Source organism: Durotheca rogersii (genome assembly GCF_024521655.1).
Source record: "Durotheca rogersii strain YMJ 92031201 chromosome Unknown GGS23scaffold_19, whole genome shotgun sequence".
Taxonomy (NCBI): domain Eukaryota; kingdom Fungi; phylum Ascomycota; class Sordariomycetes; order Xylariales; family Xylariaceae; genus Durotheca; species Durotheca rogersii.
The window spans coordinates 476,843-491,345 of NW_026251250.1; the positions used below are offsets into that span (position 1 = coordinate 476,843).

Genomic DNA, 14,503 nt, shown 5'->3' on the forward strand with positions numbered 1-14,503 from the left:
CAAGGGCAGGCTGTTTTCTTCAGCAGCTCATGCTGAATCAATAGTGAGTGTCGGGCTGAGACTGTCCGTTCACCAATTTCCCTTCTCAAGACATGCGCCCAGGACCCCAAGCTCCAGGTTCGCAGCTTTCCTCACACAGAGACAGTGTCGGTTGCTGCCATCAAGTCAGGCCTGGCGGGATCCCGAACGGAGTGATCAGATGAGAGAGAGGGAGGGAGGGAGGGAGGGAGAAGAGCTCAGAGGGTGGCAGAGGCTGGTTCTAGGAATCTATCTATGTATGCGCGCGCGCGTACCCGTGACAGGCCGACTGCTAGTTGTGGCGGAATTCATAGACAGATGGATAGGAGAGATGGGGTGCAAGAACCAACGAGAGGTTGGACTCTGATGTAGTCTGGAGATATCTCAGAAGAAAAGGAGCGCTCGGTAGCAGTCCGATGAAGGGTTGGAGAGGGACATTTACAATTAGTGGGAGAGGGAGGTAGTAGTGGGAGGACGTGGCGGGAGGCAGAAGTGGAAGTACAGTAGCGGTACATCCAGTTTCGCTACCTACGGCAGGGTCGATCGTGCAGGAACAGGGCCGGGGTAGGGAAAGCGCGTTTTTGTTTATTTCGAGACGCGTGTGTGGGGGCATGTGCGCCACACGGTACATCGATACCTCAGGTACCCATTTCCCTGCCTGACTCGACCCAAGGTATACACACACGCACCTGCAGCAGCAGAGTAACATGCCTGCTGCATTAGTACACCTACCTAATGTCCCTGAGCCCATCCGCCCTGTTCCTGAACAGTGCACAATTTGGGTTGTGCGCCGGTGCGGTACGGACCCGCAAAGGCTCCTACCCTACCAGGTGCCTAGTCCGGGTACATTGGTATGCGCCTGCCCACGCTCGAGGACGGCAATACACTACATAGCAAGTACTTTTAGTTGAGAGCATTTTCCACTACTTTCCATGTAGCGCACTCTATTTCCAACGTATCTAGTTGACATAACCGTACTAGAACCCTCTTGGGCGACATGTACCTGTACTAAAGGCAGCTGGGCGTCCATATTAGGGGACTTAGATACATACCGAACGGAGCCCTATAGAGTACATTACCTAATCCAGAAACCTAGAGGTAGGCAGATAGGCAGCCAAGGGGGCAGCCATTGCTCTGATCAACACAAACCCGGGCCGTCCTCTTCATCAACCCACTCACCCAGATTCCCCCAGCCTTTGACCGCCTTCTCCCCATCTCCCTCCCATCTTTAGCTAGCTTCAACTACCAGCCTCCCGGGAAAGGAAGAAAAACCCACAGTATGACCCAGGAGAGAGAGGCTACAGACGCATTCCCCTTTTCCAATCCGGACATGCATGGACAGTAGCTGACCTAGGTGACGGTACCCTGACCTAGGTGAGCTTAGCTGCTGTGTACGGAGGCGGGGGAGGATGTAACAAATGCAGGTGTCGAGGCATGGCAGTATGCGACAGCTCTGATATTTCCCGAGAGGAGCTTGGCCCCCCCTCTCCTGTACCTATGTAGGCGGTATAGGTTGGCTTAGGGACGGATAGAAACATACGTGTAGAATACGAAACAATAAACTAAAGCAATGACCTTCCGAGTCATCCTCAGATATACACACGTACACATAGTCTTGTATGTTGGCCAGATATAATTATATGTGATATGTCACTGCTATACATACGTGTATAGTACACGTCTGGTGTATTCAAAGGAACAATTCTACAGTGACCAGAGATGAGAGGCGCATAAACGGAGCTGATCCCGTCCCATGTCCTACCCCCCAAATCGGGATTCCGTGCATGATCTTGTATACTCTGCACATACCTTTGCCTTATGAATCCCCTCGATGTGCCTAATGCACTCTTCCTATGCGCACAACGCTGGATAGACGGGGTGAAGAGGCAGGAAGTCCCACCGAGTAAGCAGGTTTTTACTCGTGCCAACCCGTCATAGTGAAAGTTGCCAGCGGAGGTTGACTGATCTGTGCGAAGAGAAGCTGTCAACACATTGTCTATCTACCTAGGTACCTATCTGACTTATGATCTACGCGTATGTAGTGTAGCCAGGAGGTATGAATTGCACATGTTGGGTACGCACCGCGGACAGGCCAGGTGAGACCAGCCTCAACTCGAACAAATCCCCCGCCAATTACTCGCTCTCGACGTTAGCTCCTCCGGGCAGAACAATGAATTGGAAGTTGTCGGCTGCGCCATTGGGACCGCCGCCACCGTTAGTGTCCACCGGCCCCTTCGCGTGTCCCCCCCTTTTTTCCTATTCATCAACGTTGCGCGCGCCAGTTGGATCACGAAAAGCCCAAGGCCAACCATCCGAAGAGAAGTTGATGATACATCACACACTGCCTCCCTCTCCCCTGTGTCAAACCTCCTTTCCACGTAAGCACTGGATGGTAGTCCCGGGCTCCCGCGTCGAGCAGAGGAGAAAAAGAAAGAAGGGGGAAAAGCCCCCGAGGATAATGCGCCGCCGGCAACACAAGAAGAGGCTGCCGGAACTGGAAATACCTAAACACGTCCGAGGTAAACAACAATCTTAAATACGACGGGTTATTGTTAGGATCTCATTATCCAGATTCATGCGCCTCTGCTATGCATAGACGGGGGGGCGTAATCGGAGGAGAGGAATTAGCCCTCTCTCTTTTTCTCTCTCTCTCTCTGTCTCTGTCTTGGCCCCTTGTTCCCTGCCTCCCTGCCGCTGCCACCGCCGGCCGAAGACAAGCTCGAGCCACGCGTGTCCTGGATGACCAAGGTTTCCAATGAGTGCTACGCGTACGTGCCGCACTCTTACTACCTAGGTAGGTACCTATGCCCAGCACCTGCATCAATGGCTCCAGGTACATTCGATCATCTGGGGTAGGTTGCGCAGGTAATGGATGTATCGACGTATGTACATACGTACGCCTGCGATGGATGGCACCCCTGACAACGACTTGGAGGCTTCCAGTGGCTTCTCGGATGGCCCCATGCGATCTCACATCCCCCGTCACATGCGCGAACTCCAGTTCCCCCTCTGGTTCCACGTGCGGCGCGCAGATGTCAGATGGTGCGCTCGCGCGGCATAAAGGACACACCATCATCTTCGACGATTTAAAATTAGTGTGACATCCCTCGAGTCCCCCGAGCGGTGATGGGACGCCTCCAAATTGGTCATTGCCAAAATATCACGAGAGAAGGGGGGGGGGCAGCGAGGGGCGAGAGGAGAAGAGGACAAGTGAGAGAGAGGCAGATGAAGCTTGCGGTAGAGCAAAACATAGTTTCTCCTCTTTTCTTTTTCTCTCTTCCTCTCCCCTGATTTTTTTGGGGAGCTGTTGTCTTGGCCTGCCTCTACGTAGGCCGCCGGCGCGAACAGTGCAGACACGCCACGATCTCCGCGCGCGCACGGTGGGAATAACACAGATGCAAACCTCCCTCCATTACACGCGCACCCGCACGTCGGGGTGGGTTGACCATCGATCCGGCTGCATCCGAAGTGACACCCATCTCGTCCCTCTTGCGTCTCGTCTCGTCTCGCTCGTCACCGAAGCCTCGATCGACATTTCACATACACACACGCACACATGCACACCTACCTCGCCACCGGTGACACGGGAGACCTGTCAAAAATCGCCTCACCGACCTCACCTGTCCCCCCTCGACGTTCGCTTAGCTTACATTGCCAGTGTCATTCGCAGCTCAACGATCGCTACCCTCCCCGACGGTCTGGGAAGGGTTTGCGGATTTCCTTCCCTGGTGTAAATGCTTACATTACATACAATGCCGTCCATTATGTACTGTTTCGGGTCCTCCATCCATGTAACATTGTTCGCGCCCCCCCTGAAGTGGCCTAGACGCGGGCCGATTTTTCTTCTTTTTTCTTCTTGTTTCTCTTGTTCGGGTTGCCGCCCATGTCTCAATATACAATATGCCATGCAAGTCTGTGTGTTCGAGGTTGCCGCCGTCCTAGATAATAAATAAGAGAGTTGGAATAAGATGAACGAAAGAAACGAAGGAGAAAACAAAAAGGCAAAGGGTATCTATCCGCTCGTCGCGATCGATGCTCTCCCGAGATCCGAGCCCGGCTTGGGTATTTTACACGATTCCGCTTGTCTCGTCCCCCATACGTTCCCCGCCGGCACCCGTCGCCCACACGCGCGCACATGTGCAGACGGGTCATGGTCAGGGCTCTGGTTAGGTGGATGTACAGTACACGCAGGCATGGGGTCACAGATCCATTCGATACCAGGTCCCTCGAGTGGGTATGTCTCCTCCCTTCCTGTAGCCCTGGCCGCCGACAAGGTCACGGACCCGAGATCTCTCGTAACGCCAGCGTAAACAGTAAGCACGCCAGTAACAACACCCGTAACAGCCCCGTGATCGCGCGCGCCTCACAAGCGCCGTATGCGTGTCCAGGTCCAGCTGGGCCAGACCCGACGCTGATCCCACAACCAGACCAGAGAGCCGAAGTCATGCATCCTCCCCTCCCGTCCTCCCTGCCAATTATCTTGGATGCCTCAGATGCCTCACTAAGGTAGGCACCTAAGGTAGGTAGGGAAGCAATTAGGTATTAGGGTAGTAGGCGGTATCTTACAAGGGGGCGCATCGTACCGCGCGTGCGGACTGCCTTCCCCTCATCGAATCAATGGCAGCTCGAATCCCACCCGCTACATACTACGCTGCGTCGTAGCAGCCGAATCCGCCCGCGCGCCAGAGGGATCCTCCTATCGCGACGGGATCTATATTTAACCCAGGCCGCAACCCGGATCCGTGGTGGCTATTTAGGATGCGAGGCGCTGCCGCATGCGGTGAAGCGCGCGTGGCTTGATCCCGCCGCGCTCTCGCCTCGACCGCATCTTACTACGCGAGCCAGCGTTGTGTTTAATGTATAAATAAATCCCAACCGTCGCCCGGTGGGCGTGAGCCCGCGCCGCACCAGTCTGCCCCACTCCCGCCGCGGCGTCTTCCATCGTCTTGTCCGTAGGGTGCGTGCGTGCGCACGAGGTGCGCAGGCGTAGGCTTGGTTATCCCTCGTCTGCTCCCGGGAAATGCAAGTGTGCCGGGGGGAGGAAGAAGAAGAATAGTAAAACGCCAAGCGTTGAATGGGGAATCGGTATGGCGTCTCTGCATTCTCCGTGCCAACCTGCGAGCCCGAGAATTCGCCGTGACCGCAACCCCGCCCCTCTCTCCCTCTCTGCAATCCCACCCGGTCGGTTCCGGCTCGCCCTCGACTCCCCGCGCACCTACCTACCTGCCTGCCCAGCGAAACGCGCTGGGTCCGAGCCACTTTTGCCTCTTCTTTCCGACAACTAGTCACTGGCCGGGGGCCCGCCGCTACCCTAGCGCGCGCCGCCGCCGCCTAATCAGCGGGCGCCACGCTGGTCGCCTGCCCCTGACTTGCTCGCTCGCTTCCCCCTTCTCCCCTCGTCGCCTTGGCCCTTCTCGCCCGGGCTCCGCCCGCCCGCCTGCCAGCCAGCCAACCCGACGGCGGGCCCGGCGCCGAAGAGATCCCGGCCCCATTAAAGCGCGGCGGGGGGGGACCCGCAACGCAGCAAAGTCCCAAACCCCGCCTTTCCTCCCTCGACGTCGGCTTCGATTCCGCCAGGGGAGCCGAGGCAGGACAGGCGGGCAATAGGAAGTGTAGGGTCGGTCGTATTGTTGCGTCCCCGTCGGCCTGCTGCGGCTGCTGCGGGAATTGTTAAGGCAGAAAGTTGAAAATCTATAGTCAATAGTCAATACAGATTTAATCCTTCCGCCTTTCCCCCCTTTCCCTTTTTACTCTTTTTATTTTTATTCCCCTGTGTGTGTGTGTGTGTGTGTGTGTGTCGTTTCAGTCTACTAGCGCGCCTAGACCCGAACGGAGGACCTCGCATAGCGTCGACACGACGCGGCACCTGACTCGCCGGATGCTGGGAGGTTTGGGACGACGGGCAGCTAGCTGGCTGGGTAGTATAAGTAGGCTAGTAGGTAGGCGTGTGGGTTAGTGCGCTGGTAGGTGGGCGAGCACCTCGGGTGATCGGAGGACGTAGAGAGGACGTTGGGCGGAAAGTAAGCTGGGCTGGTGCCCGAGGGCGTGTGTAGTCGGCGACGCACGTACGAATAGCGTACCTAGTAAACGATCACTTTAACCTCCTCCAGAGCCCCGGGGGAGTCCCCCCTCCGCTGCTGCGCGAACGTCGATGGTGTACCAGCTGCCGGCCCCAACTCTACGCAGTGTTCTACTCGAGTGCCCAGATTTAGTCAAGTCTGGGGTTGGCTTCCCTCTCCGCCCTTCGAGTTGATGCTGCATGGCTGCCCAAGTCAGCTTTGCCCGGGGGCGACTTTTCTGAATGCCCCTCGCTACGAGAAGGAAGTGCGATATTAATCGTCAGATGTCGGTTACCGGGTGCAGCGATGGAGAACACATATTGATAATGCATAGATCGCAACGCAGCATACCGACTTTGGGGATTTCTCGCTCACGGGTCAGCCGAGAGCCCAGAGGGGAGGAGCACATTGGTGTCCTCGCTAGAGACGATCTACGAAATGAATGAGGGATGCCCCGAAATTTCGACGAAGCCGAAGCTCGGTGCGATGGGTTGGTGATAATATGGCACATCCCGCAGAGGCGATATTCATTGCTGCGGCCTGCTCCCCTCCTCTAGACGCTTATTAGCTCCGAGATGCCCGGCGGCAATTCGTATAGAATTTCTCCTCGAAATTAAATACTTGAGTTGCAATGGTATCTGAAAGGCAGATACTCCTTGCAAATCCACTGTACGAGCCGCGGAGCTCTTGGAAATTGATGCCTGCCTATGAGCTCAACTAGTTGTATGTAATAACCGTGCCAGAAACTGGACCTAGTCTTCCCTGTGCTAGGTATAGCGTCGAGAAGGGTTACAATAGTAGAACATTAGCTCTGCAATGTGAGATATCAAATCACCTTACACGACACCAAGCGTTCCGCAGCCAGGCCATCTCCTTACCGACTCGTGATTGCCTGTGGCTTCCATTGCCCGATCGCGGAATTCTATCAGAAACTACAAGAGCTCTTCCTTAATATGCTCTTCGGGCACGTCATCGTCTCTAAGCATAAGAGCCCTCCGCGACTCTTCTTCCATAATAACATCCTTGAAGTAGAATCCTGCGCTTCTCAATACGGTTTGTATGAATGAGAGGCCTCGTGGGATTTTAAGAAGAGGTAGCTGTTCGTTCGTATCATATTACATGTTATTGGAACACCTCCTTCGTCCTCAATTATCATTACAGTTATCACAGTTATTGCAGTTATTACTATTCACGTCCTGTGAGTTAGTAAGGGGTCGTGGTCTTCCAGTTGCCCACGAGCGCGGATCTGGTTGGACCTGCTATACTCGAATCTGCTCTGCCGATATGAATACCTAGCTATACAGGCATAGGGGAGGCGAGAGGCACTGAGGTAGCTCAGGTAGCTCGCCGTAGCGGGGGTGCACGCTCCGAATATGTTATATTTACACTGTGTATATTCTAAGCGGCAACTCCTGTCCCTGTCCCTTTTTTCATCTTCTCTCCTGGCGACGAGCCCTACGTACGCGGTATCTGACACCCCGTCCCCCGCTCCTAAATCGAACCCGACTGGAATTACCATCTGTGGACATATATCGATGATGTAGCGCTACTTTACCTAGGTAAATAGGTAGGCGGGAAAATAATAGCACGTGAACTACGGACAAACAAGAGGTTGTGACCCCCTTTCCTAACTCGGAATCACCATAATCCGGCGTCATCACCGTCTCGAATGCTCCCCGTCAGTCAAGCTACTAACTTCCTTCTCCTTGATCCGTCCACGACCTTTGCTAGCCTTTCGCGAACCAGGCGCACCAGCAGTGCCCGAGGCCCCTCTTCCCGCTCCCGCGCCCGCTCCCGTTCCTGCCCCTGCCCCTCCGCCGGCAGCAGTCGCAGCAGCTGAACTTGCGGCCGAAGCGGCGGCCGCTGTCGCGGACCCGCCCGCCCCAGAAGTGCTGCTTTTGGGCTTGCGGCGCACGGGCTGGTACACGTCGTTGAAGTTCATCACGACGCCGAGGAAGCGCAGGTCGACGTCGGGCTGATAGGCCAGGTCGCCGAGCAAGATCTGGAGTTTCGTCCGGAACCGGTCTCCAAGGTTCCGGAGCCGTTCTCGCAATGCGGGGAATTCGCTGTGCGGCCCACCCGGGATGCCGCCCCCTTCTCCGTCGTCGTCGTCGTCGTCACCATCGGCGGACGAAGATCGGAGGCCGGCCTCCTGCCGCTGTGTGAAGTCTGACACCGACCATGAGTACAGCCCGTCGACGCAGTCGCGGTATGCGAGCATCGTGCGTAGTAGCTCTCCGAGCTGGATCATGTAGCTGTTGTCATCTTCTTCCGCCGGCATGCCGGCGCCGGTTCCCGTGCCACTACCCCCGGTAGAGGCAGAGGCAGAGGCAGCCGTAGCAGCGGCGGCGGCGTTAGCGTTGGAGCCGACGAAGCGTCGTCGCCGCGCGCCTAGGAGCCCCTTGTGCGTGATAGAGTTGAGGTAGGTGGTATGCGCTTCGATCACGTCGTCAAGGGTGGCGTCTTCGCGCTGCAGGCGCTCTTGTAACTCGGTCCAGGAGCTCTCGATGACCTCAAAGAGTATGTAGTACTGTAGCTGGCCGACAAAATGCACCATTTCGGCGAGGTGGCCGCGCGTCGTCTTCCAGGTCTGGCGCACGGCGGCATGGTCGGTCTGGAGGACGCCGCGTGAGCCCGTCGTGACCTTTCGCCATGTGGACGAGAGCGCGAACTCGACGCGCTTGATGCGCCAGAGGAAGTTGAACACCTTGAGGTACTGACGGTTACCCCAGTCTGACACGACCACGTCCACAGGGGCGTCGATCTTGTACTCGAGAGTAAAGCAGTCCCACCCGATGTCGCCGTGCGAGAGCTGCAGCATGCGCGCGTCTAGCCGCCGCAGGACCTCGGGCGAGTCGTACTGTGCATTGGAGCCGCGGATGGCGTGCTCGAGCTGTGCCGTAAGCGTATGCCTATACTGGGCCCCGGCTGGGCGGTCGAGGTTCGCGGCGAGAGATTCCATCAGCAAAGCAATGAAGTCACCCTGCCCGAGGAGGATGTAGCTCTTGAGCGCCTGGAGGTGCTCGAAGAGGTGAAACTTGTTAGTCATGAGGTGCAGGAGTCGGCGCATAGTAGTTTTGTATGCCTCGTCGATCCATGTTTCTAGGGTTGCCGTATCGCCGTAACTGAGTTGCTTGGAAGACTCTTTCGAGTAGGACTCGACCCACTGAGCATCGCCGCAACTATGACGGATGAAATTGAGAGACTTGCCGATCAGGAAGACCTTTTCACAGAATTCCATGGTAATAATAGAAGGGATCATGAGAGGATCGAGCATATACTTGTCATCCCAGACACTGATAGATCCTGTCTTGCCCTTAGGCATCATGTCTACCGGCTGTTCTTGCACGAAGAACTCGAGATACGGGTCCGAGAGCTCCCCATCGTATATCCATTGTCGCAGGATATCGTAAAAAGGGCGGGTAACAGGCATAAGGAGTTGCTCGGCGAATGCCCCCACGATGGGATCACCGTGAGATGACGAGAGGGAGTGGATTAGAGAAATGAGTTGGCCGCCTTTCTTACTCTTCGACTCTTCCGCGATCATGCTCATGAGACGTAAACCCATGGTAGCCTCGCGCGTCCAGACGACGCAACGCTTCAGGGTCACGCCCGCCTTACCGATGCCACTCCTAGGGGCTTTCTCGTCAATGGTGGATAATGCACGTCGTATCTGGCCCTCTAGTGTCGCCACGAGCGTTAGGTATGACCGTAACTCGGTGCTGATGGCAGCTCGAAGACTCTGGGCTAGGAGGCCCTTGGCTGGTGTTTTGACAAATTCTTCGAGGCCGCGATAGAGAAGCGATGGTTCGGCAAGGGTGTGGAGGAGGCCGATCAGCGGTGGGGGGAGCGTAGGTGGCAACTTGAGGGAGTCCTCTTTGGCGAAGGGAAGAGTGGCCGAGGAGAGTCCCTGAAGGGTATATGGTAGATCCCGGAGCAAGACGGGTTCGGAGGGCTCGAAATCGCTATAATTATCGGCCAGCAGCTTGGATTTGATGGCAACATCCCTCTTCGGCGGGCTGGGAGGTTCGTCTTTGCTTCCTCTACTACGCCTGCGGCTGCTGGGGCTCGAAGGACGTTGAGAATCGCCGTCGAGCGGCCTCATGTCTTTCGGATTCTTGAGCACATCGCGCAACTCGGTGGGATGGTAGGAGTCGTCGGGGTTCGGATTGGGGTTCGGATTCTGATTAGGGTCGCGTGTATACGCGTCAGCGTTTCCCTGGTTGGGAGGGCCGCTCGAGGCGAAGTCTTCTCTTTCCTCGTGCTTCCTCCTCCGCCTCGCCTGCTCCTGCTGGAACTCGGCAAAGGCAACGGGGTCGGGCTCGGTGGGGTCGGGCGAATCGGCCAGCTGATAAAGCAGGTACAGCATGGCCCATTTCTGATTCAGCACGGGTAGCGCCAGCAATCTCGAGTACAGGTTCGAGTAGCGCAGGGCTTGGCTCGGGTTCGTCTGCACGAGCTTTCGTCTGATAAGTTCGGAGGCATGGTTCTGGTCGGCCAAGGGAGGCGGTCGCGGTCTAACAGTCTGTCGTCAACACTCTGCCTATGGCGAGGCGTGTGGGAGAGTGGAATAACTATATCCAGGGGTATTGCTATTAGGGTAAGCTTAGGCTTGGGCTTACTGGTTTAGCAACTGCTTGATCTCATCGAAGAACTGGTCGTGTCTCTGCTGGGCGTCCTCGTCGCTTAGACGCGGGTTATCTGGGATGAGCTGGGAAATCAGGCGGTTGATGCTGAGGTCAACACGCTTCGTCCGGTCCTGATTCGACCCGGACATCGTGTCATTTTGATCTTGCTCTACTGTATAGACTCAGAGGCTTAGGTGGGTAGCCAACCTGGCCGACCTAGACAATACTGGTACTGGTGATGCTGCTTGCTCTCGACAGGGAGTGGGAAAACGACGAATTGGCGAGGCAGGGCTGACAGGGTTGTCATGTAACGGTATTGTGGCGTACGAGGAGAGGGCGGCAGCAAAGAGGGGATAGGAGTTGAGGCTTATAATTAAATGCTCCGATATCTCGACGGCATTAGGACGCGAAGAAATTCGGACGTTGTAAAGAGCAGCAAATACCTGAAGTCTGAAGGAGAGAGGGGAGCACTGGGTAACGGTAAAGTCATAAGTCACGGCGGAGCGACAAGCACTCCGGAAGGCGGGTAACACTTCACTTATGTACCTAGGTTATATCAATACAGAGAAAAACCTTTGCGAATAGGCGCTAATCTCGTGTAAATTTACTACCACAGGTAGGTACCTAAGGTATGTAGGTACATGTATATTAGCATCTAAACACCATTCAACACACCACCACAGCCTGTAACAACCCGTCACACCCAGCCTCAGAGGGCGTCGGCGTAGGTACCTAAGACTACATATACTCATTACCTGCTTTAAGTACTCATTTACGGGAGCTTTGTGCTTGAGCAAGCCCATCTGTACCACCAGCTCACGACGTTCTATACTTTAAATCTTGGCGTCCCAAAGTACCTGACCTGTACTCCTTTCCTTAACCCCCCACATAACGGAGGTATTCCGGTGCAAACCCCAGAATTCCCGATGACATCCCTCCTCAGATCAGCGCCCATCCACCCCCCACTGCACCTGTAGCTGTTGATGTATGTACCTGTAGCGTAGCAGCAGCAATAGAAGCAAGGTACCTAATTGTAGGTACCTACAGGCGCCGAGATCACCCACCTGGGGTGCGTTCAGGTAGGCTAATCAGGGATTGGCAGGTACCTAAAGGATTACCAAAGTAGGGACTTTCCTGCACTGATTTCCTAATGGCGGAACCTCCAATCTTTTTACAGATCATCCAGTGGCCAGCCGAGACAGCAGCAGGAGAGGGAAGAAAGAGACAGACGAGCCATTCTTCATCGAGTATTCGCATCAAGACGACGGATTTCATCCATTTCAAGACTGTAATTCTGATCGCCTCGGCCTGCTGCACTTTATGAACGGGGCTTGATCCCCCCTTTCCCGCTGCATTGTGTCGGTAGCCCGAACGCGACGTCGCGCCCATGACCGTCGCCCAACCACCAGCTTACAGGCTGATCGGCATCGTCAACTTCATCGGCGCCGACACTGCCAGCAAGCCCTAGCCATCGACTGCACCTCTTCGCACACGCCCTTTTTCTCCCTCCCACCAATCCACTCCACTTCTCCTCCCCTACTACGGCTGCCGAGGCCGCGATCTCGGCATCCCACCTGCCATGCCTGATATAGATCCTGCGGCCCTGAGCCGCCCGTCCATCAGCATCTCAACACCGACCCTCAAGTCCATCACCGTCTCTGCGCCGACCACGCAGAAGGTCACCAAGACGAGCCAGATCATCCCCACCCGTATCGACCTTGAACCCCTCTATACTGCTCTAAAATCTACTATAGGCGCCGAACAATGGAACACCTACAAGGATGCCATCACCCAGTTCGTACTAGGTCTGTCCGCATCGCCTGCATTGTCGCATATCGACGGCGCCTTCTCTCCGCAGACGCGAATTATTATTCTTACTAACGCTCCCCCGCAGGCCGGTTGAACCAGGCCGAGTTCTCGGAGCGCATTGATCCCATCCTATCCTGCCCCAACGGCGACAAGAACCACCTGCACAACCAGCTCCTCGCTGCTATATATGGGAACCTCACGCGAGAGATGCCGGACCAAGGAGTCGCGCCCTGGGTTTCTGCCAACGACAAACCCGCCGCTAATGTCGGCGCTAAACCTATCACCGGCGACGCTGCCGAGCGGAGGCTGAAGGGTGAAGTCATGCAGCTCCCGAGCCGTGATCGCAGACGGATCAAGGAATTGGCCCAGAATGATGTCGGTGCAACGCCCTCGCTAGGAGCCATTCGTCCCAATTATTTACAGACACCCCAGTTCGATCCCTTCGAATCCATGACCAACATGTTCTCCGAACACCACCGAGGCAGGACCACCCGCGCCCCCGACGTCCCTCAGAGCGCAAACGGCCTGAATAAGATGAGTAAGTCCGATCTCGTCCTCGAAACCAAGAACGAAAAAAAGAAAGAAAAGAAGTAAAGAAATTAGAAATAAAAATTATGTAAAAAAAAATTAAACCCCCGAATTGTATTCCCCCTAGCATATATGTGTAAGCAAGGGCGTAGGCTAAGAACTGGCAGACTTGGATCTGGAGATCCGCAAGCGCTTCGCTCAGCCTCTAGCTGTAGAGTCGGGAGAGTTCCCCGACATGGCCAGCATAGAGTCTAGAATGCTGCCGATATGCTACGAATCAGGCCTCGTCAACGGACACAGTCCGGATGCCGGCCAATTCATGACGGTCGCCACCGAGACCTTCATCAAGGAGTTCCTTTCGGTTGTCTTCAGCCGGACGAGGAGCAACGGACCGGGAGATTCCGGGAGCGCTGGATTCGGCGCCGGCCCGGGCTGGATTCAGACCCATCGGTATCGCCGCCAGCTAAGGCGCGAAGAGGCAGCGCTTGCCCGAGGGGAGCTATCCCGAGATAAAAGCGGACTACTTCCCGTCGAGGCGAAGGCTGCGAGCGAGAGACCGCCGCTGAGCATGGCCGACCTGCGACTTGCCTTAGAAATCGGCGACTGCGGCTTAGGTTCGTTCCCTACCGTGAGGAAGTCGGTTGTATATAACTACAGAGACGGCGAGCTCGAGCACTACAGCAACTACACCTGGCTCCACGGCCACAAGCCCGAGGACTTGGAACGTGTCGGCACGGGAGTCGTAAATGGTGCGGGCCCCGACCCTCTCACAAACGGCGGCTTCCTCCCAGAGCCGATGGATATCGATGATGAGGAGATGGCATGGGAGGGTGCGAGCCCCCAGGACATGTCGGGGCTCGATAGCGTCTTGGATTCGTGCCTGGCCGCCCCATAGTATGCATCAGCTCTATTAACGCGCTGCGTGCCTCGAGACGAGAAGGAATCGGAGCGAGAGTCCGACTAGAGTTCCCAGAGACGGCGCGGTTACGAGTCTTGGGTTGCGAACTCACCCGGGGCTAACACGTGGTCACGTATTTTTGCATTGGCATAAAGGCGTCATTCATCGGTTGCATTTGCTCGTTCTGTACCACTACCACCCCCCAAAAATATCGAGCAGGCGGGAGGGATTCTGGCGTTTTCGTTGTGCGGTTCGTTCCGGTGGATGTACTACGTTTTTCTATCACGATACCCCCTCCGCCATTCAGAGGTACGAAACGAGTCCCAAGCTCTAGGTTCCCCTGAACCGCCATGTATTAGCACTAGAGACAGTTAGATAAAGAGGCGTGTAAATACGTGCCGGATATTTATCCATCTCTAATAGGGTTGCGATTGACCCATTGACGAATTATACGCTCTAGTAGAATACCATCCTCGCAGCATGTAATATATCGGCTTGACCGAGTATATATGCATTTATATGGCATTTGTAGTTGGAGGTATGTTCGGATAGCTGCATGGACC

The 14,503-nt window shown here is 55.6% G+C and overlaps 2 protein-coding genes across 2 annotated transcripts; one reads left to right on the top strand and one right to left on the bottom strand.

The window, feature by feature from the left end:
• Positions 1-7,333: 7,333 nt before the first annotated feature.
• GGS23DRAFT_158947 (Spc98 family-domain-containing protein) lies at positions 7,334-10,966 on the bottom strand. The gene is made up of 2 exons (XM_051511422.1): positions 10,700-10,966; positions 7,334-10,594 (listed from the first exon to the last, which is right to left on the bottom strand). Exons 1-2 carry the CDS (start codon positions 10,852-10,854, stop codon positions 7,735-7,737), a joined length of 3,015 nt encoding a protein of 1,004 aa, XP_051369943.1. The 5' UTR covers positions 10,855-10,966; the 3' UTR covers positions 7,334-7,734.
• Positions 10,967-11,864: 898 nt separating this feature from the next.
• GGS23DRAFT_577687 (transcriptional regulator of RNA polII, SAGA, subunit-domain-containing protein) lies at positions 11,865-14,384 on the top strand. Its single transcript, XM_051516939.1, has 4 exons — positions 11,865-12,510; positions 12,600-12,889; positions 12,947-13,052; positions 13,210-14,384. The coding sequence occupies exons 1-4, from the start codon at positions 12,285-12,287 to the stop codon at positions 13,935-13,937; spliced, it is 1,350 nt and encodes a 449-aa protein (XP_051369944.1). The 5' UTR covers positions 11,865-12,284; the 3' UTR covers positions 13,938-14,384.
• Positions 14,385-14,503: the final 119 nt, after the last annotated feature.

Coding starts and splice junctions, on each gene's coding strand:
- GGS23DRAFT_158947 (XM_051511422.1), bottom strand. CDS start 10,854: ATGTCCGGGTCGAATCAGGACCGGACGAAGCGTGTTGACCTCAGCATC. Junction 10,595..10,699: donor ATCAAGCAGTTGCTAAACCA/GTAAGCCCAAGC, acceptor ACAGACTGTTAG/ACCGCGACCGCCTCCCTTGG.
- GGS23DRAFT_577687 (XM_051516939.1), top strand. CDS start 12,285: ATGCCTGATATAGATCCTGCGGCCCTGAGCCGCCCGTCCATCAGCATC. Junction 12,511..12,599: donor CATCACCCAGTTCGTACTAG/GTCTGTCCGCAT, acceptor GCTCCCCCGCAG/GCCGGTTGAACCAGGCCGAG. Junction 12,890..12,946: donor AGGAATTGGCCCAGAATGAT/GTCGGTGCAACG, acceptor CAGACACCCCAG/TTCGATCCCTTCGAATCCAT.